Below are 22,740 nucleotides of genomic sequence, written 5' to 3'. Positions count from 1 at the left end.
GTTTTGAGATAATATGAGAATAAAATATGGAGAACGTTACGGTACATGTACATGTATGGTGTATGTATGGTAAAACATATAGTAAATGTATGTATGTTAAAAATCTTATGTGCGTGTAAAATGCTTTTTGAGAATGTGTCTGTTCTTAAAGTATTCTTTCTGCGGCGTGCTCGCGTTTATCAAACTGTGCAACTTAATTATCTGTTATCAACCACAAATTTGAAATTACTTCTGCCGAAACTGTCTATCGAATTAACACATTTCTTTCAGCAGAAACAATTTTATTATAGATAACAATGTTTCCTTCGATATCTGCTTTCTTCTTATTGTTCTAACCACGCCAAAACTTGCAGAAACGTAATAATTAAAGAGATGCAAGAGTGATAACAATTCTCTATTGTTTCAAAGTATAGTGGCTGCAGAAGATATTCGCATGTCGTACTTATCATAGTCACTACATACTAATCAATTAACTCCAAGTACACAAGTAACGATATTTCGTATCGTTGAGTAATAATTTCGTATGACTATTAAAAATTTGATACTATACGAATGATATGTAAAATCTGATAGAAAGACTCTTCATTAAAGAATAGGAATAATTTTTCTAGTTAGTGTGATTATTTAAAACATCCCATGATATTCTTACCGGGTACTTCAAATTCTTAGGGCAACCCACGGTCTCCTCAGGATGATAGAACCACTTCACCTTCACGATCATATTGGAACTTGAAGTTTCCCACATGGATTCGATGCGCCCGATGTAGGGTCTATCGGGTCTGCCAGTCGACAGAAAGACCGCACTGTCACCGATCTGGATCGTCTCGCTACCTCGTTGAATAGCTCGGAAGAATTGTTTCTTGGCTCTTCCCTTGGCACCGGGTCGTCTGTAACCTTTTCCAGCCCAGCCCCACAATTGTCTCGCTGGCAAGAAAGCTGCCATTTTGCTTCGACTTTCCACCGATTCCTGTCGTTCACGCACTTTCGACTTTTTGTCCGTTTTCTTCGGTTTTTCGGGTTTTTCGGGTTTTTCGGGTTTCTCGGGTTTTTCGGGTTTCTCGGATTTCTCCTCGCGAATAGGTTCTTTGATCGGTTCCGGGGCTACTTCTTCTTGCGCTACTGGTTCTTCTTGGACTTGGACTTGGACTTGGACTTGGACTGGTTCTTCTTCGCATTCTACTGTGGCTACCGTTTCCTTGGGCAGTTCTTCTTCGCTCTTCTGCCCGCAACAACTTTCCCCACTGCTAAGAGGCATTTAAAAACATTCGAATTAAGATCGAAAAAGTAGTGTAGAGATATATTGCTTTAGTTTTATTTTATTTATTTACTTATTTATTTTATTACAAATCCTTCAATATTTTTCTATTCATTTATAAATTTCATTGCGCGAAACGAGAGTAATAAAGAAGTATGAAAGAAACATCTTCCAGTTTGATTAAATTTTTAACCCTCCCGCTGCGATGCGCTCAGAAAGGAATTGCTCTTTGAGCAGCCAGCGGGACAATGGGAGATCGGTCGCGCGGATGGCACGATGCTCCGAAAAAGATACTGTGACTGAGCGCCTATAGGCGCTGTTCGCAGCAAAAAGGTTGATTAACCCATTAAGAGCTAGATAATTGTTGAAAGTATGATTTAATAACTTTAGTGAAAAATCGAACCATCGAGTTGCTGTACGGATGTTGGAAAGATAGTATAGCGTGTGCCTTGGTATATTTTGGATAGACAATTAAGTCATTACAATTTTCTGCTGTAATAACAACAGTAAAATATAGAATTTAAAAAAAGGGGGGTTATAACTGAAACACCCGTTAACTCTACGTTTGCCCTCAATGAGTTAATGTCTTATGTTTTTCATTTATATTAATAATGATACAATAAATTTCCTTGATAATAGTATTTTTAGACTGAATAAATCTTGTTGTATAACTATATTTAATAATTTAAAAAATATCAAAGGCATATTGCAATAAAATCTTTTCAATTAATTTATAGTTTATTTCGTATTTACTTATATTTACGCATATCCTACTGTCATTGACAAGAATTATAGATCTCAAATTGTTATCGAATAAATATAGATTTTTAATACTTTCAAACGGCGATTCAAAACAAACCTTCTTATATATAAAAAAATTAAAAAATTAATCCAATGTACCAGAATTTAACACGAAAAAGAACAAACCTAATGTGACTTCCTTCGCTGTGACTGCTGTGATGACTATGCTTGTGCTTGTGTTTACGATGTTTTCTGTGCCTATGCTTTCTATGTTCTTCGCAACATTTGTGCCTTCTGTGCTTCTTCTTCCCTTCCTGAGCCTCCTGCAATCTCTTTAATTTGTCTTTTCTCCTTTTCTTCATTCGTTTCCTTTCGCGATATTCTTCCAAGACTTTTGCATCTACGTCATCCACCTTCTGTCGATCCAGGGACTGTGCGTCAGTTGGGGAAACGTAACAACTGGTTGTGGATAAAACAGGAGTCAACGCGTTATTCGCATTCGTGGAAGTAGAAGGTTGACTGTTACTGGAAGAGCGTTTATCCTCCGTCGACATTGACGTTTGTCGTCGACGTTTTCCCAACGACAACAGGGGATTGGGATCATATTCTATAATTTGATAAAAAATTCGATATACATGAGTATGTTCAGATGATACAGAAATTGTTAAATACTATAAATACATATATGTGAAATTTCATTCAATTTCGTGAAAACTGTCTGAGAACAAATACTTTATATACGTATATGTATATAACTGAAGTTCAAGTAATAGAAGCTTTCACCGATTCTCCCAACTAGGTATTGCTTGTGCAAATAAGTGGATTTAATCGATAGAAATTCAGTTAACCTGGTACTAAATGAAAGTTTCGTTTGAATAAATTGAGTTCAATTTTATACTGTTTAGAAATACAATTTTAACGAAGGTAGATTTCGTGGTACTCGTACACAAAAGTCAACACTAATAATCCAAGAAAATTCCAAAAAGTTAAAAAAAATCCTTAAACCATTCCAATACAGTAATTTAAAATTCCCAAAGAAAAATGTATTTTAAAAACCTGTAATCTTTAGAATATCCCAGCCAATACCATAAAAATTTCAAAACTGAATTTCAAATTCACATCTCTGAATTCAAATCTGCGTAAGTAGTTATTAGTTGTCCGAAAAGCGTCTTTCTTATACAGACACGTCTTTTACGACGATGCACCTTCATACAAACGTGGAACACAAGTCTGTGAAATGTCGCGGTGTTTATCTCAACAGAACAGAATGGATCGTACGTAATTCGATAAAATAATATAAAACAAAAAACGTTGCGCGTCTATTATTTTCTCATAAAACGAAAAAAACTTTTTGGACAACCTAATACATTAGAAAACATCCAAACTTACCGACAACTGGATAATCAGGCTGCAACAGTCTAATGTCATCTAAAGCTATCCTGCCGCTATCCCCGTCATCAAACTCCACGCTAACAAACTTCTCATCGAGCTCAGGGTCAGGTTCCGATGGTTCGACCGAGGTACCCGGATACAAGCAACGATATTGCTGGCTCCAGTAGGCGCATAATCTCGTGCCAGGCGGTAGCTCTTTCGTGGAAGTGGGACAGACCTCGACGATCTGTAAACAGTAACGGAAAACAGGAACATGAACCCTCTATACGGACGAAAGATAGAGTAAAATAAATCAACGTTAATTTACCGCGTCTCGTAGAATCTCTTCTCTGGAATGGATGTGAGGCCTGTTGCCCCGTTCGCCGTCCAGCGTGATCGCATAAACGTCAGGCGCCTGAACCGCGCTCAGCCTTCCGGCGTAAAATAGACCACCCATCGCAGTTAAGACCCTCAACTGGTCTATAGCCAAGTGCGCCGACGTTAATTTGCATTTGTTCACATTCTCCGTCTTCTCCGCTCGGGCAGCCTTCGCGCATTCCTTGCACTCTTTGCACTCGAGCGACTTTCGACGTTTTGACTCTCTCTTGTCTCGATCGCTCAACTTATGTCGCGATGGCGATGACGAACTGGACTTCCGCTTCTTCTTCTTCGATTTCTCGTGTTTGTTTTTCTCGGGTTCGTTTTCGGCAGGTTCGGCCGTGTCCACTGGGATTTCCTAATGAATCAGAGAGTAGATTACAGTGGATGAATTATTGGTAGTGTGGCGGCACTTGACAATAAACTTCCCAACAGTTTACGTCGCGTGACGCACGACACAAAGACCCTATACCTGCGGACAAGATGATCGTACCGAATATTTCCAGCTAGCCTAATGACCGCTATAAATCTTAGGATTTATTTTAGCTAAGGTCCCCCAAAGAGACAAACAGTCTTTGTTTATCAGTCTCGAAGTCGACCACCTATCACGGGGACACACGAGAAATCTGCTATCTCTCACGTACGATGCTTCCCGCTAGCAACACCCTCTCAAGGGCAGCTAGCATCCTTTTCCAACGACCAACACGAATTAGCCAATAAACATTAACGTACATTTCCCTCACTTTCCGAACCAAAGCTTTTCTCAACGAATCCGATGCCTTCGCATCCTTAGACACATCCCAACGCAGTCTTCCTTCGCAGCAGCATCGCGACAAAAAGTCAGTCTATTACCGCGAGTCAACATATCACGATCGTTATACCTACGCGGTTCGAGTCGAATAATTATCTAAGCTCTCGACATCTCGTGCAATCATTGTCCGCACTCGCAGCGCATCTCGAATCGTAGCTATCCAAGCTCTATCTTATAACCGCGCATTCGCGAATCCTGCGTCAAGTGTACTCATTGACATTAGAGTGAATAAACATTTATCGTTCAATAAATCTGAGTTTTCCTTCCGACCCTATCACGACATATCACCTCAGTAGGAATGGCGTTTGATTATAGTGGAATTTGTATTTCTTGAAGAAGCGGTGAATGGTGGAAGATATATTAATTATACTACTTTCTCTAAAAAATTTTACATATAAATTCTGTATAACTTTATCTCAATTATTAACCCTCAAAAAATATCCTATTTACGTACTCTGAAATTGTATTCGTATATCTATAAGATCAATTTTTGGGAGGGGGTAATTCTTTTTCTCTTTCTTTTTTTTCTATTAATGTCTAATGTTGAATAGTTTGATAATTGAATCTTTCTCTTTACGTTACCTTCACTGGTTCCTCCGCGATGGTTTCTGGCAATATATTTTCAGTGACACTGCTGGTTTCGTCATCTTCCCACGTCTTCACCTTCGCTTCAGCTTTCAATTTCGGCTTCATCTTGCTTTGTTTATCCAATTTCACTTCTTGACTTAATTTTGCCTTTTCCGCGATAATGGAGCTGATCACATTCTTATTGTGTAAAGGAGTTTGTTTCGCTGGTTTCGGCTTTGATTTTGTCGATTTGTGACTCTTGGAAGAAGATTTTATGGAAGATAGCCCAGTCTTGAACGGTAGTGGAGTATAACCAGTTTTTCCCACATACTGTTTATACAAATAAAATGAAATTATGCTTCATGTGTGATAACAAAATAATTATATATTAGAAAATATAATATTAGGTCGTCCGGAAAGTTCTTTCGCGTTCGCCGCTCAGTGCCTAACCTCGTTCTGCTTAAGTAAACAAACCACTCTACCGTCAATCGTGTGATCATTAGTTATCCTCTAGTGAGGCAAGAGAACAGTTCTCGATGTTAGTAGAAAGTGTATTGAGTGTCTTTTGCGTGGTGAAAGATAGAAGACCAAAAGATGCATTTTCGTCATGTTATGTTTCACTGCTTTAACACGTTGACTGCCACGCGTGTTTTCAATGAAATCTCTTTCAGGCCACGCGTGCCGCAGTACCAAGCTTTCTCTGTTAGGTATTTTCATCGCACACAATGTATGTCTACAGCTTGCAGAGAAACTTTTCTACCAAGAACGAACATTGCACATTGTAAACCATTTTCGTATTACTTTTATAACAATTCAATAGTATTATTATTTCCTCTGGAATATCTTTTCAAATACCTACGACGACCCTTCGCAAGTAGTCAAATAAGCGCCACCCGAATACGGGTGATGCGGCGCTACCGAAAACTTTGCTGTCACCCGAATACAGGTGTCATGGCAGTCAACATGTTACAAAAGACAGTACGCCTAAACACGCTGCAAAGGAGATTTGTGATGTTTATGGTGATCGGTCTACAACTGTTCAAACAATCTGGAATTTAGAAGGTTTAGAGCCGAAAATTTTAATCTGAAAGATGAAGATTGCAGCGAATGCCCATCCACCACTGATAATGACCTTATCAAGACCTACCTCGATGAAAACCCAAGGTCTAGTATTTGTGAGATAGCAGATGCTTTAAACATTCCGTGAACAACGATTCATGAGCATTTAACAAAGCTTTGGTACGTTGATTGCTACGAAGTGTGGGCCCCCAGGAACTGACGGAGAGCAATCTCCTGAATCGAATCTCGACATGCGATTTGTTAATTCAACGCGACAAAAGAGAACCATTTTTAAAGAAGTTAATTACTGGAGATGAAAGTTAGATTTTCTACGACGACACTGCACGCAAGCGATCTTGGTCGAATCGACATAAGCGTTCTCCAACGGTAGCAAGACTTGGATTTCACCCGAAGAAGGTGCTGCTTTTAATTTGCTAAGACTGGAAGGGTATCCTTTACTACGAATTACTTCCGTAAGAGCAAACGATCAACAGTGAAAAATATTGCACCCAATTCGAAAAACTTAAGGAAGCCGTTATCACAAAACGTGTTGAAGTGGTGTCGTGTTCCACCACGATAACGCGAGGTCACATGTTTCTTTAGCAGTGCGAACGAGACTTCTAGAGTTTGATTGGGATGTTTTATCACACCCTCCATACTCTCCAGATCTTGCATCATCGGACTATTATTTGTTTCTCTCCCTAAAGAATTTTCTTTGCAATAGAAGATTCAAATCAGTAAACGAAGTGAAAAACGGCCTCAAAGAATATTTTAAAAGTAAGCCAAGAGAATTTTGGAAAAATGGCATTATGAGACTCCCGGAGAGATGACAAAAGATGGTAGAAGAGAAAGGACCATACATTATTTCAGAAGAGTAGGAAATATATTTTGTACTTACCTCCTATTAAAAAAACGAAAAGAACTTTCTGGACAACCTAATAATTACGTATTATATTATTCTAAAATTATAGTTCGTAATGAAATTATTTTATAATTGCAGTATTATGAAATAAGATAGAACGTTGTGTATGATAAATATAATAAAATCAAAATTCATCTATCTTTCTCTATACTGTATTGCATATATTTTATAGATATAGTGTGTCTCATATATCTGAAGCATTTAATAAACAAATCTAAAAGCAAAACTCACTTTTGTTTGAAGATGCCTATTCTTCGACAAAAGATAGCCCACCAAAGAACTTTTGCTCTTAGGTTTCTTAGCAACTATCGTTTCCGTAAGGTGTCTGACACCTCCGGATGAGCACATTAACTTCCTGGGTCGACCAACCTTCCGTTTCTTCGATGCTGAACTAGAACTCGCGATGGTAGGTGCTGGAGATGATGTATCATATCCAAGTTGCACACATTTGTCAGAGATCTGATGACATTTATTAGAAAAAGATTCTTTACTTATACACATATGTTATAGTTTCCTTAGCTTCTTATATTGAATACTTAGTCAGCCGAATAGGGAGATCTCCCCGCTTTAAAATACATTGCTGCATGACCGATCGGGGAGATATCCCATTTTGAGCTTGGCAACGCGTTCTATTTCTTTTATTAACCAATTTAGTGCTGCTGAACTTAACTGATACATTTCAATTATGAGATATTCATTCCTACTAATCTTAATGTTTAATTGTCATAAAAATATTCGAAATTTTAAAATTAATGAAATTAATAAAACGTATCACATAAATGAAATATATCAATAAAGATCTTAATTACCATGACAATATAATCAATATATGTTATATATATATGATATATAATATTACGTTTATATATATATACTAAAATTTATATACAAAAAATATATATATATATAATACATTATAACTATTTTTAATTTGAGCATTACAGATAAGCAATTTTTCGTCATTATTCTTTATCATTAAAATAAATCTTTTCTTATTTTCTAATGTTTCTCCTTTTTTCTTAACAATTTCTTGCGTTTTAATTTGGTATCTTAGTTCGTCAAAAATAACAGAATTGCCCTCACTTCTAAAATTTTGAATTATAATTACAAATATAAGTTGTTAAAGTTTTATTAGTTTTTAATTATTTAATAGTCTGCTTCTGTCTTTTCTGTTGTTTTCTTTTTCATAGTTAGTGTTCGATTTACCCGTCCTGCGCCTTTCTCGTCGTCCTCTTGCGGCAATTTGTTTGATGGTAGTACGGTGATTGGCGAAGCAACTGGTGCAACGGGCATGGGAATACTTGGTATACTATCCAGTAATTTAATGTGGCTCCTTTGTTCACCCAGTTTTACCAAATTCACGTTACATCTTGGCATTGCTAGGACAGCTGAAGCTAATGGCTGCGGAGCTCCATCGGACGGTTGCGATGGAGATTTGTTGGGTGAAGACGTCGATTCTAACGTCGGTGGGGATGTGAGGAGACCGTGATCGGAACTGTAAACATTATTAATAGTGGTTTATTAATCGTTCTTACGGTAACTCAATGATTTTCTATTAAAATTTTAATCAAGGTTTTTTTCTATTAAATTATTCAAGAAATCTTGCAGTAAGAAAATTATTCTGCATATATATATTTATAAACCATATTTTTTTCAAACTATAAAAATTGTCTTAGTCGTTACGAGAAAGGAACGATCCTACGTGAAAAAGTAAGTTAATAATGTGAAACAAAATCTTTTTACATTAATCTCTTATAAAGAGTTTCATATAAGACTTCGTTTGTGAAAGTATGAAGTGGTGAAATTTTTGTTATCTAGAAATATATAATTAAATGCATGCATATATAATGATTTTTCAAATCAAATTTTCCCAACGCTAGAAATGGAAATTCTATGTTTCTTGTTTCTTGTTTACTACCTTAAAAAGTTCAATTTAATACATGATATACTATAAAAAATACTTTAAGCATATACATTTTAACATAAATATATGAAATAGCAAAATTTATATCTACGTAAATACATTTAAAATGATTTAATAATAAAGTATAGAATTTGACTTACTTAGAAGAATGGCTCTTCTTGCGCGGTCTTCCAGGACTCTTCTTTTCGTCTTTCTTCGGGATCAATTTAGACAATTCCTTCTGCTTTTCTCTATATTGTCTTTGAATGTCAGCCAACCTGACTCTCATGTCAAGTTCCATGGCATCCATATTCGGCCAGTCTGCGTCATTATCAATGTGCCCTTTTCTAGCGATAAACTTCTTTGCGTCTAGTTTTGCTTGCAAATTTCTATAATCGTGACAATCTCGATTTTCTACCAAGATATGTCTTCTCTCCTCATATTTGCAATCTTCGTCGTTCTCCACCATTTTATCATCCGCACACATCTTTTCGTCGTACATTTCAACATCAGAATCCGATAAATTATCATCAATAGATTCCTTGCTGCTATAAAATTCACTCCTATGATACTGTTCGTATGCCTTTCTTTCATACTCCTCAAAATCTTCTTTTCTTTCATAGTTTACATTATTGCAAGGACTACTAGTACCAAGGGGAGCGTCTTTTAATACATCATTCTCTTCGTCGTCGGTGCAAATATCGTCTTCTTCGGAAAAATCTATGCTTCCTCTCGTATTCACAGTCGTCATAGACACAATTCTTTCTCGCTCATTTTCATCGTACTGTTGATCAAAATCATCATCTTCGGAATATGAGTCGTATTTAAATTCCTCATCTTCCAACTCGCCATCGGTTTTGAGCCTCTTGAGGTTTTCGGAATTTTCTTCCACGTATTTTCTTTTTTCCGATGTCTTTGTTTCATTTTCTGGGACATTCGCTCTGCCCAGGTTCAATAGTAGTCTACCAGCATGAGATATTTCTTCGGAACTCTCCAGATTCGACCTCCGGGGAGTTCTATCCCCTACTTCCTCCATAAATCTTTGCTCTGCCAAAGCACACAACACCCCCAAAGGGCTGTTCTCGTTGTTGTTGTGGCTGAGGCGCTCTTCCAGAGGAAAAATTATCCTGCCCCTGATAGCCGATCTCTCTAATTCAGATTTTCTATTGCCGTTTGATCTCAAGCGTTCCAACTGCTCGATACTGTTCGACAGCAATTCCAATCCGCTAATATCAACTATAGGTCTCGGTTTAGGATTAATCATTAATCTAGATTTGGGAGTTTCATTATTAAACGTCAAGGCCGCCGAGTTTTCTAACGGTTCCAATTTTCCTTTTTTAGGCGTCACCGTGTTATTGTTCGTGCATTGCATTTCCACTTCACAGACCTCGGGCGGCGAGACATTCTCCTTTTTCACGACAGGTTCTTTATCGTCGTTTAACTTCATATTATCGTTATTGTTTCTCGTGTTGTTATTGTTTAGGAAGTAGTTTTTGGGCAGGGGATGCTTGCTACTCGTAGGAGAATCGCAAGGATGTTCGGTCGTTGTTACGTAATTAGGAACATCCTGAGAATCTTTAGCCGAACGAGCATTTTCCGAAAAAGATACCTCAAGTTCTCGTGCCACTTCATATTTTTCCATGAACTGAGAGTTCTCGCAGGATCTTAGAATGTGTTTTTTCAAACCGTTTTCTAGTTTTCTCGGTGTTGTTTCTGAATGTTTCCTTGAACGAAGATTTTCTGCGTTCTTATCCTTCGAGTCGTCCACTTTTTGGGAAGTCGTCTCTTGTAAAGCTGCAGCTGCGTTCTTCTTCAGCTTCTCCACCACGTTTTCGATTCCAGGATGAGACTTTTCAACAATGTGCCTCTTGGACAGGTCCTGGCACTTTGGCTTTTCCGTGGTTGAAGTTGGTTCGCATCTGTATGAATAATCTTCATACATTGTTTCATCTGCTTCTTGTTTGATCACGATTGGTTCGACCACCTGTTCGTCACAATCGATATTCGGCATATCGAACGACTTCACAATGATCTGTGGACGCGGAACGATTGCCTGCGATCGCTCGTCCCTGCTCTTCTCACAACTTTCGTAATTCGGATCGATCTCCATTTTTGATTCTTTCGGATCCTCCGATAGTTTTGGACTTTGATTGATTTCTGGCGTTTCGACCGAAGAATTTGCATGTTTGTGCAACTCAGTCGCCGACATTTCCTCTGGTTTAGGTAATTCGGCCTGTAAAATGTAACGTGATTGTTATTGAAAGTTGTGTAAAATTGATACTTTGTAATTTCTTATCGGTCGATGAAATCGAATGATTTTAACACTTAGCCAACCGAATAGGGAGATTTTCCTTCTGCGAAATACATCGCTGCGTGACCGAACGGGGAGATTTCCTTTTCTGACTTTAGCAACGCGTTTTTTTTTTTTTATTAACCAATTTAGTGTTGTTAAACTTAATTAAAAAGATGCACTATCAGTTATTCGAACGATATCACAATGGAAAAAATATTAAAATGCATTATGAATTTTTAATTTCAAGTTCAAATCGTATTATTTATCTTTAGTCATCTTTAATGTTTTTAATTCTACCTATATTTTTTATACTTTTAATATATACTATCAATTTGATGTTTTTCATAAACAATATGTAAAATCATTAAACAAAATTATCACCGCAAAATATAATTGACCACTTAAATAATTTTTAAACTTCTTTGTTTTTTAAATAGTGAAAATTAATCCTCGATATTTGGAAAAATGCGCGCTGGACAGCGTATGGGTTGGCATGTTCGAGCGTGGTGGAAACGTATAACTCGCTGTGGCGCGCGCGGTTGGCTAAGTGTTAATAATTACATTGCATTTGGTTTATTCTTTTCATAAAGAGTAACGTTGAGAGACTCATGGTCTCATAAGATATTTCTTATTTAAGTTCAATGATAGTTATGAAATAATCAATTTTATCTTTTATAAGCGTTATATGTTCATATAAGCTAAACAGTGTGGTATAGAAAAGTTACCCTTTCTATTTTTTTTTCATTAATATCGAGAGTTGACTATCGTATTATATATATTAACAAATAACATTATTTTGCACATTAATTTTTTTCATCTAATAATCAAAAAATTTTATATTTTTCTTTTTTATCGATATCGAGCGTCGACTGACTATCACGCGATATTTTATACAAGAAACGAAAGATGTTTCTCTATATGTCGATGTCACTGTTTCGTTAATATAATAACATATAATCGAATTACTAAACAAGTGACATGTTAAAAACCTCCAATTTTCAGGTATAATGTATTATTCTATATTATTGTTTTTACTTTATATCTAACAAAAAATACGTCACATATGCGTATACAAATAATATTTTGTTAGTGATCCTCGAAAGCTAAAAATCATTCAATAATGTAAAATATTATTGAAAATATTATTAATCTAAAATAAAGTGAAGCGCAGAAGAAAAAGAAGAAAATTATTCATTACTAAATAATTATAATTGATCATCTTTTACTTTCTATAAAAAAAATTTTCTATAAAAAAAAATTTCCCGAAAAATATGGTTTTCTTAGTTATGCCATTCTTCTAATAAGTCAACGATAACGAAAATCAAATAACACTCGCAGCATAAAATTTCATATTAAACGTGAATTATCATTATAATCAAATATATTACTCCTCATAAAGAAAAACAAGATGTTACAACGCGAAACTTCTCGATCTCCAAAAATAAATTCGCGGCAAATTAACATCTTCGCCTAACGTCGAAAAACAAGAAACAAAATTATTTGATTCTTACCTCGCTCTTTTCATCGGCAACCTTCGTATCTGGCTCTTTTTCCTGTTCAGAACCCGCAGTTTCCTGCGCGTAATTCTTCTTCCTGTCTCTGAGTCTATCCAAGGAATGATCTCGTCTTCTTCCAAAGAATTCCAAATTCTCATGAAAACTATCGCAATTTTCTTCAGTTATTTCAATAATTCTCGAACCAGTTCTCACGTCTCGGCATGATATCCTATCCTCGGCAAACTGTTGCTCGCCTTCCTCCTCCATGTGATTTCTATCATCATGTTCCCTATCAATCTGCCGTGTAACCACGTGTTCGATCGTTCTATCGATCGACGTGACGCTTCTACACTCCTTCGTGATAGAATATTTCGGGCAATCTGCCATGTTGATAACAGTATTTTCCGCTTTATCCACTTTACCCACTATGCTACAGACCGCTGGATTTACGGTTGTTGTTGTGGTGGTTATTCGAACAACGTTGCACACCTTCTCCGGCGAGGCAGCCACGATCTCGAAGTTGGTCAAATTCGTCAAGTTGGTAGTGGTAGTGGTTAGGTTGGCAGAATTCTGTAGTTGACAGGGACTCAAACTTTGTTCCTGTTTAACGGATGCCTCGATCAAAGATTGCTCCTGATCCTCGGATTCCGGTGCGTCCGTCTGATTCGACGCGTCTTGTACGCCTACTATCGGCGCCACTTCAGCTGGCTCGATTGCGTGGATCGTCGTCACCTCTGGCGGCGGCGTCAGACACGAGACCGGTGAGGTCGCCTTCGACAGAAACGAATTTCGCTGCAACGCGCAGGATATTCCAGGATCAAATATTGGTGAGTTAGGAAACGGCGAATTTCGGCAAAGTTGGACCAAGCTGGGAAATCGAACTGGGTCAACAATTCCGGACAACTGCCTCGAATTGACTACTTCGGGGGTTTTCAACCGCCATTTGAATCTTTAGGGATCGTTGATTGAATTGATATTTGAACGTAGTATGCAGCACTGATTAAATCTATATTTCTTGACCATTATAATGGAAATTATATACGTTTGTAAATATTAGGCAATGCACTTATAATTTCATGTTTTCGAGACATTTGCGCGAGGAGAGTTAATATGAATATAAAATGACATCGTTTTGCTTGTATTTATAAGCGTAATAAGAAGTTTAATGCATATCCGAGGCGACATTAATATGTTAGAAAATTATTTGATATAGTTATTCCCATACTTATGAAATTTTCTGATAGACTTTCAAAATTATAGATTTTTGTGATTTCATGTTATGCAAAATATCAATTTGGAAATGTTTTACTATACTTGGAAAAATTATGCAAATAAAGTTACTGTTATTAAAAAAAATCTATAATACATAATGAAATATAATACCCGTGATTTTATTATTCGAAATATTCAATATGTGTATATTATAAATAAACTCTACACTATAAGATATATAAAATATATAAAAATTGATGCCATAGTACCATTCTACAAAGAACAGCAATGAAGTGAGACCATTAAATGATTACGATTTATAATTACACTGATTAATCAAACTAAATGAATGCTAGAAAAGAAACATTAATGATATCTTCTACGTAATTTTACTAAAAAAAAAAAACAGTGTATTTTTAAATCAAGAAAAATAAAAATAATAAAAACAAACGTGAAGAATAACGTTATTCGCTTTCACATTTTCTTTCTGGTATCCAAACGAATAGGGAATGCTAATAAAATATCAATATCGTTCCTCAACGTTGAATACGCACAGGTAAAGCACACGATAATCAAATATATTCAACGAAGATTTCGCTTCTTGTCCGAGCGATCGGTTTGATTGTTTCAAAAATGCTTTGTCCAACTTTGTTACAATTTGCCGCAATGCGTTGCAATATTATAACAGAAAGAACCGAAAGCGAAAGTCTATAGCGTCGTTTCGTATGCAAAGCGTTACATGAAATGGTCGAGATCTGATGAAAATATAGAATTTTCTGAAATTTATTACTGGTTTGATATAGTTTCTATTCGATTGCTACAATCGTTCAAGATCACTGAAATCGTTGCAATTGCAAACAGAACCGTATCACACAGATATAAGTATGCAATTTAAACTTTTGAGTGCCATGCACGCGTATATGCTACCAACGAAAACTACCCGTGTGGACTATGGACACATATATATGCGTTTATCAATTTTCTTCGCCTCACTCGCGCTCGAGATTCTTTCATTAGCGTATGAACGATATACGTGTATTTCTCAGCGAACGACAATGAACAACAGAAAAATGAAAGTTGGTTTACCTTCTGTACGCTTCGCGAAAAATACACTTGTTATACTGCGAGAGTTGTGAAGACGTATAATATTACTTTGGACTCTGTTCCTGCTACGATGAGCTCTCGAGCGAAACTAACCGAACTACGACTAACGAAGGTACGAAAATATGACTACCCCTAAGTGCGCCATAGTGGGGACAGTGGGCGGAAGATTACGCACCTCAGGTACCAATGGAACTTTCACTTGTTTGCTATTAATCCGTAAGAAATAAGACGGGGAGTTTTCGCTAAATCCTCGAGACGTTCAAAGTCTAAATGCATGTTATAAGAGTGCAATCTATAAATGTAATTTATATTACGTTTTATTAAAAATAGTAGCCCGTCTCAACTATGGAAACCGTTACTCGCGGGCTCCTTCCGCGGGGGGTATTCAGCACTCAAAGGATTAATCCAATATTTAATATTTATCTGCTGCAATAATTTATATTGATGTAGGTATAGCGAAATAATTTCAACGTGCGTTAAGTAATATTAATACATATATAAAACGTTAAAACTCAGCTTTTACTTCTAAATATATCAGATAACATAATGCCAACGAGTAGAAAGTATTTCGATAATCAGTTATTCGATATAAATTTTAGAGAAAAATTTAAAGGTTACAAGATATAATTTCTATTCGATCGCTACAATCGTTCAAGATCATTGAAATCGTTACAATTGCAAACAGAACCGTATCACACAGATATAACTATGCAATCTAACTCTCTGAGAGCTATGCACGCGTATATGCTACCAACGAAAACTACCCGTGTGGACTATGGACACATATATATGCGTTTATCAATTTTCTTCGCCTCACTCGCGCTCGAGATTCTTTCATTAGCGTATGAACGATATACGTGTATTTCTCAGCGAACGACAATGAACAACAGAAAAATGAAAGTTGGTTTACCTTCTGTACGCTTCGCGAAAAATACACTTGTTATACTGCGAGAGTTGTGAAGACGTATAATATTACTTTGGACTCTGTTCCTGCTACGATGAGCTCTCGAGCGAAACTAACCGAACTACGACTAACGAAGGTACGAAAATATGACTACCCCTAAGAAGTGCGCCATAGTGGGGACAGTGGGCGGAAGATTACGCACCTCAGGTACCAATGGAACTTTCACTTGTTTGCTATTAATCCCTAAGAAATAAGACGGGGAGTTTTCGCTAAATCCTCGAGACGTTCAAAGTCTAAATGCATGTTATAAGAGTGCAATCTATAAATGTAATTTATATTACGTTTTATTAAAAATAGTAGCCCGTCTCAACTATGGAAACCGTTACTCGCGGACTCCTTCCGCGGGGGGTATTCAGCACTCAAAGGATTAATCCAATATTTAATATTTATCTGCTGCAATAATTTATATTGATGTAGGTATAGCGAAATAATTTCAACGTGCGTTAAGTAATATTAATACATATATAAAACGTTAAAACTCAGCTTTTACTTCTAAATATATCAGATAACATAATGCCAACGAGTAGAAAGTATTTCGATAATCAGTTATTCGATATAAATTTTAGAGAAAAATTTAAAGGTTACAAGATATAATTTCTATTCGATCGCTACAATCGTTCAAGATCATTGAAATCGTTACAATTGCAAACAGAACCGTATCACACAGATATAACTATGCAATCTAACTCTCTGAGAGCTATGCACGCGTATATGCTACCAACGAAAACTACCCGTGTGGACTATGGACACATATATATGCGTTTATCAATTTTCTTCGCCTCACTCGCGCTCGAGATTCTTTCATTAGCGTATGAACGATATACGTGTATTTCTCAGCGAACGACAATGAACAACAGAAAAATGAAAGTTGGTTTACCTTCTGTACGCTTCGCGAAAAATACACTTGTTATACTGCGAGAGTTGTGAAGACGTATAATATTACTTTGGACTCTGTTCCTGCTACGATGAGCTCTCGAGCGAAACTAACCGAACTACGACTAACGAAGGTACGAAAATATGACTACCCCTAAGAAGTGCGCCATAGTGGGGACAGTGGGCGGAAGATTACGCACCTCAGGTACCAATGGAACTTTCACTTGTTTGCTATTAATCCGTAAGAAATAAGACGGGGAGTTTTCGCTAAATCCTCGAGACGTTCAAAGTCTAAATGCATGTTATAAGAGTGCAATCTATAAATGTAATTTATATTACGTTTTATTAAAAATAGTAGCCCGTCTCAACTATGGAAACCGTTACTCGCGGACTCCTTCCGCGGGGGGTATTCAGCACTCAAAGGATTAATCCAATATTTAATATTTATCTGCTGCAATAATTTATATTGATGTAGGTATAGCGAAATAATTTCAACGTGCGTTAAGTAATATTAATACATATATAAAACGTTAAAACTCAGCTTTTACTTCTAAATATATCAGATAACATAATGCCAACGAGTAGAAAGTATTTCGATAATCAGTTATTCGATATAAATTTTAGAGAAAAATTTAAAGGTTACAAGATATAATTTCTATTCGATCGCTACAATCGTTCAAGATCATTGAAATCGTTACAATTGCAAACAGAACCGTATCACACAGATATAACTATGCAATCTAACTCTCTGAGAGCTATGCACGCGTATATGCTACCAACGAAAACTACCCGTGTGGACTATGGACACATATATATGCGTTTATCAATTTTCTTCGCCTCACTCGCGCTCGAGATTCTTTCATTAGCGTATGAACGATATACGTGTATTTCTCAGCGAACGACAATGAACAACAGAAAAATGAAAGTTGGTTTACCTTCTGTACGCTTCGCGAAAAATACACTTGTTATACTGCGAGAGTTGTGAAGACGTATAATATTACTTTGGACTCTGTTCCTGCTACGATGAGCTCTCGAGCGAAACTAACCGAACTACGACTAACGAAGGTACGAAAATATGACTACCCCTAAGAAGTGCGCCATAGTGGGGACAGTGGGCGGAAGATTACGCACCTCAGGTACCAATGGAACTTTCACTTGTTTGCTATTAATCCCTAAGAAATAAGACGGGGAGTTTTCGCTAAATCCTCGAGACGTTCAAAGTCTAAATGCATGTTATAAGAGTGCAATCTATAAATGTAATTTATATTACGTTTTATTAAAAATAGTAGCCCGTCTCAACTATGGAAACCGTTACTCGCGGACTCCTTCCGCGGGGGGTATTCAGCACTCAAAGGATTAATCCAATATTTAATATTTATCTGCTGCAATAATTTATATTGATGTAGGTATAGCGAAATAATTTCAACGTGCGTTAAGTAATATTAATACATATATAAAACGTTAAAACTCAGCTTTTACTTCTAAATATATCAGATAACATAATGCCAACGAGTAGAAAGTATTTCGATAATCAGTTATTCGATATAAATTTTAGAGAAAAATTTAAAGGTTACAAGATATAATTTCTATTCGATCGCTACAATCGTTCAAGATCATTGAAATCGTTACAATTGCAAACAGAACCGTATCACACAGATATAACTATGCAATCTAACTCTCTGAGAGCTATGCACGCGTATATGCTACCAACGGAAACTACCCGTGTGGACTACGGACACATATATATGCGTTTATCAATTTTCTTCGCCTCACTCGCGCTCGAGATTCTTTCATTAGCGTATGAACGATATACGTGTATTTCTCAGCGAACGACAATGAACAACAGAAAAATGAAAGTTGGTTTACCTTCTGTACGCTTCGCGAAAAATACACTTGTTATACTGCGAGAGTTGTGAAGACGTATAATATTACTTTGGACTCTGTTCCTGCTACGATGAGCTCTCGAGCGAAACTAACCGAACTACGACTAACGAAGGTACGAAAATAAGACTACCCCTAAGAAGTGCGCCATAGTGGGGACAGTGGGCGGAAGATTACGCACCTCAGGTACCAATGGAACTTTCACTTGTTTGCTATTAATCCCTAAGAAATAAGACGGGGAGTTTTCGCTAAATCCTCGAGACGTTCAAAGTCTAAATGCATGTTATAAGAGTGCAATCTATAAATGTAATTTATATTACGTTTTATTAAAAATAGTAGCCCGTCTCAACTATGGAAACCGTTACTCGCGGACTCCTCCCGCGGGGGGTATTCAGCACTCAAAGGATTAATCCAATATTTAATATTTATCTGCTGCAATAATTTATATTGATGTAGGTATAGCGAAATAATTTCAACGTGCGTTAAGTAATATTAATACATATATAAAACGTTAAAACTCAGCTTTTACTTCTAAATATATCAGATAACATAATGCCAACGAGTAGAAAGTATTTCGATAATCAGTTATTCGATATAAATTTTAGAGAAAAATTTAAAGGTTACAAGATATAATTTCTATTCGATCGCTACAATCGTTCAAGATCATTGAAATCGTTACAATTGCAAACAGAACCGTATCACACAGATATAACTATGCAATCTAACTCTCTGAGAGCTATGCACGCGTATATGCTACCAACGAAAACTACCCGTGTGGACTATGGACACATATATATGCGTTTATCAATTTTCTTCGCCTCACTCGCGCTCGAGATTCTTTCATTAGCGTATGAACGATATACGTGTATTTCTCAGCGAACGACAATGAACAACAGAAAAATGAAAGTTGGTTTACCTTCTGTACGCTTCGCGAAAAATACACTTGTTATACTGCGAGAGTTGTGAAGACGTATAATATTACTTTGGACTCTGTTCCTGCTACGATGAGCTCTCGAGCGAAACTAACCGAACTACGACTAACGAAGGTACGAAAATATGACTACCCCTAAGAAGTGCGCCATAGTGGGGACAGTGGGCGGAAGATTACGCACCTCAGGTACCAATGGAACTTTCACTTGTTTGCTATTAATCCTAAGAAATAAGACGGGAGTTTTCCTTTAAATCCTCCGAGACGTTCAAAGTCCTAAATGCATGTTATAAGAGTGCAATCTGCCAGAAATACTTAATTTATATTACGTTTTATTAAAATGGTAGCCCGTCTCAACTATGGAAACCGTTACTCGCGGACTCCTTCCGCGGGGGGTATTCAGCACTCAAAGGATTAATCCAATATTTGATATTTATCTGCTGCAATAATTTATATTGATGTAGGTATAGCGAAATAATTTCAACGTGCGTTAAGTAATATTAATACATATATAAAACGTTAAAACTCAGCTTTTACTTCTAAATATATCAGATAACATAATGCCAACGAGTAGAAAGTATTTCGATAATCAGTTATTCGATATAAATTTTAGAGAAAAATTTAAAGGTTACAAGATATAATTTCTATTCGATCGCTACAATCGTTCAAGATCATTGAAATCGTTACAATTGCAAACAGAACCGTATCACACAGATATAACTATGCAATCTAACTCTCTGAGAGCTATGCACGCGTATATGCTACCAACGGAAACTACCCGTGTGGACTACGGACACATATATATGCGTTTATCAATTTTCGCCTCACTCGCGCTCGAGATTCTTTCATTAGCGTATGAACGATATACGTGTATTTCTCAGCGAACGACAATGAACAACAGAAAAATGAAAGTTGGTTTACCTTCTGTACGCTTCGCGAAAAATACACTTGTTATACTGCGAGAGTTGTGAAGACGTATAATATTACTTTGGACTCTGTTCCTGCTACGATGAGCTCTCGAGCGAAACTAACCGAACTACGACTAACGAAGGTACGAAAATATGACTACCCCTAAGAAGTGCGCCATAGTGGGGACAGTGGGCGGAAGATTACGCACCTCAGGTACCAATGGAACTTTCACTTGTTTGCTATTAATCCGTAAGAAATAAGACGGGGAGTTTTCGCTAAATCCTCGAGACGTTCAAAGTCTAAATGCATGTTATAAGAGTGCAATCTATAAATGTAATTTATATTACGTTTTATTAAAAATAGTAGCCCGTCTCAACTATGGAAACCGTTACTCGCGGACTCCTTCCGCGGGGGGTATTCAGCACTCAAAGGATTAATCCAATATTTAATATTTATCTGCTGCAATAATTTATATTGATGTAGGTATAGCGAAATAATTTCAACGTGCGTTAAGTAATATTAATACATATATAAAACGTTAAAACTCAGCTTTTACTTCTAAATATATCAGATAACATAATGCCAACGAGTAGAAAGTATTTCGATAATCAGTTATTCGATATAAATTTTAGAGAAAAATTTAAAGGTTACAAGATATAATTTCTATTCGATCGCTACAATCGTTCAAGATCATTGAAATCGTTACAATTGCAAACAGAACCGTATCACACAGATATAACTATGCAATCTAACTCTCTGAGAGCTATGCACGCGTATATGCTACCAACGAAAACTACCCGTGTGGACTATGGACACATATATATGCGTTTATCAATTTTCTTCGCCTCACTCGCGCTCGAGATTCTTTCATTAGCGTATGAACGATATACGTGTATTTCTCAGCGAACGACAATGAACAACAGAAAAATGAAAGTTGGTTTACCTTCTGTACGCTTCGCGAAAAATACACTTGTTATACTGCGAGAGTTGTGAAGACGTATAATATTACTTTGGACTCTGTTCCTGCTACGATGAGCTCTCGAGCGAAACTAACCGAACTACGACTAACGAAGGTACGAAAATATGACTACCCCTAAGTGCGCCATAGTGGGGACAGTGGGCGGAAGATTACGCACCTCAGGTACCAATGGAACTTTCACTTGTTTGCTATTAATCCGTAAGAAATAAGACGGGGAGTTTTCGCTAAATCCTCGAGACGTTCAAAGTCTAAATGCATGTTATAAGAGTGCAATCTATAAATGTAATTTATATTACGTTTTATTAAAAATAGTAGCCCGTCTCAACTATGGAAACCGTTACTCGCGGACTCCTTCCGCGGGGGGTATTCAGCACTCAAAGGATTAATCCAATATTTAATATTTATCTGCTGCAATAATTTATATTGATGTAGGTATAGCGAAATAATTTCAACGTGCGTTAAGTAATATTAATACATATATAAAACGTTAAAACTCAGCTTTTACTTCTAAATATATCAGATAACATAATGCCAACGAGTAGAAAGTATTTCGATAATCAGTTATTCGATATAAATTTTAGAGAAAAATTTAAAGGTTACAAGATATAATTTCTATTCGATCGCTACAATCGTTCAAGATCATTGAAATCGTTACAATTGCAAACAGAACCGTATCACACAGATATAACTATGCAATCTAACTCTCTGAGAGCTATGCACGCGTATATGCTACCAACGGAAACTACCCGTGTGGACTACGGACACATATATATGCGTTTATCAATTTTCTTCGCCTCACTCGCGCTCGAGATTCTTTCATTAGCGTATGAACGATATACGTGTATTTCTCAGCGAACGACAATGAACAACAGAAAAATGAAAGTTGGTTTACCTTCTGTACGCTTCGCGAAAAATACACTTGTTATACTGCGAGAGTTGTGAAGACGTATAATATTACTTTGGACTCTGTTCCTGCTACGATGAGCTCTCGAGCGAAACTAACCGAACTACGACTAACGAAGGTACGAAAATATGACTACCCCTAAGAAGTGCGCCATAGTGGGGACAGTGGGCGGAAGATTACGCACCTCAGG

General features: G+C 36.7%; 1 protein-coding gene across 3 annotated transcripts in view; it reads right to left on the bottom strand.

Moving 5' to 3' along the window:
- LOC117235011 overlaps window positions 1-22,740 on the bottom strand; it is a 346,097-nt gene that overhangs the window by 654 nt on the left and 322,703 nt on the right. For 2 of the 3 annotated variants that reach the window (XM_033496632.1, XM_033496633.1), the window contains 9 exons: window positions 12,812-13,588; window positions 9,169-11,240; window positions 8,311-8,599; window positions 7,336-7,563; window positions 5,139-5,453; window positions 3,696-4,103; window positions 3,386-3,614; window positions 2,183-2,603; window positions 650-1,244 (listed from right to left, as the gene is read on the bottom strand). In XM_033496632.1, coding sequence (XP_033352523.1) covers window positions 650-1,244; window positions 2,183-2,603; window positions 3,386-3,614; window positions 3,696-4,103; window positions 5,139-5,453; window positions 7,336-7,563; window positions 8,311-8,599; window positions 9,169-11,240; window positions 12,812-13,588 — 5,334 coding nt within the window. The remainder of the gene's footprint in view (window positions 1-649; window positions 1,245-2,182; window positions 2,604-3,385; window positions 3,615-3,695; window positions 4,104-5,138; window positions 5,454-7,335; window positions 7,564-8,310; window positions 8,600-9,168; window positions 11,241-12,811; window positions 13,589-22,740) is intronic. The other variant, XM_033496634.1, reaches the window with a different exon arrangement.

Source organism: Bombus vosnesenskii, unplaced genomic scaffold (assembly GCF_011952255.1).
Source record: "Bombus vosnesenskii isolate JDL3184/JDL3185 unplaced genomic scaffold, Bvos_JDL3184-5_v1.1 scf7180000013314, whole genome shotgun sequence".
Classification (NCBI taxonomy): domain Eukaryota; kingdom Metazoa; phylum Arthropoda; class Insecta; order Hymenoptera; family Apidae; genus Bombus; species Bombus vosnesenskii.
Note: the sequence above shows the minus strand (reverse complement) of the source record. Positions and strands in the feature narration are given on the sequence as shown.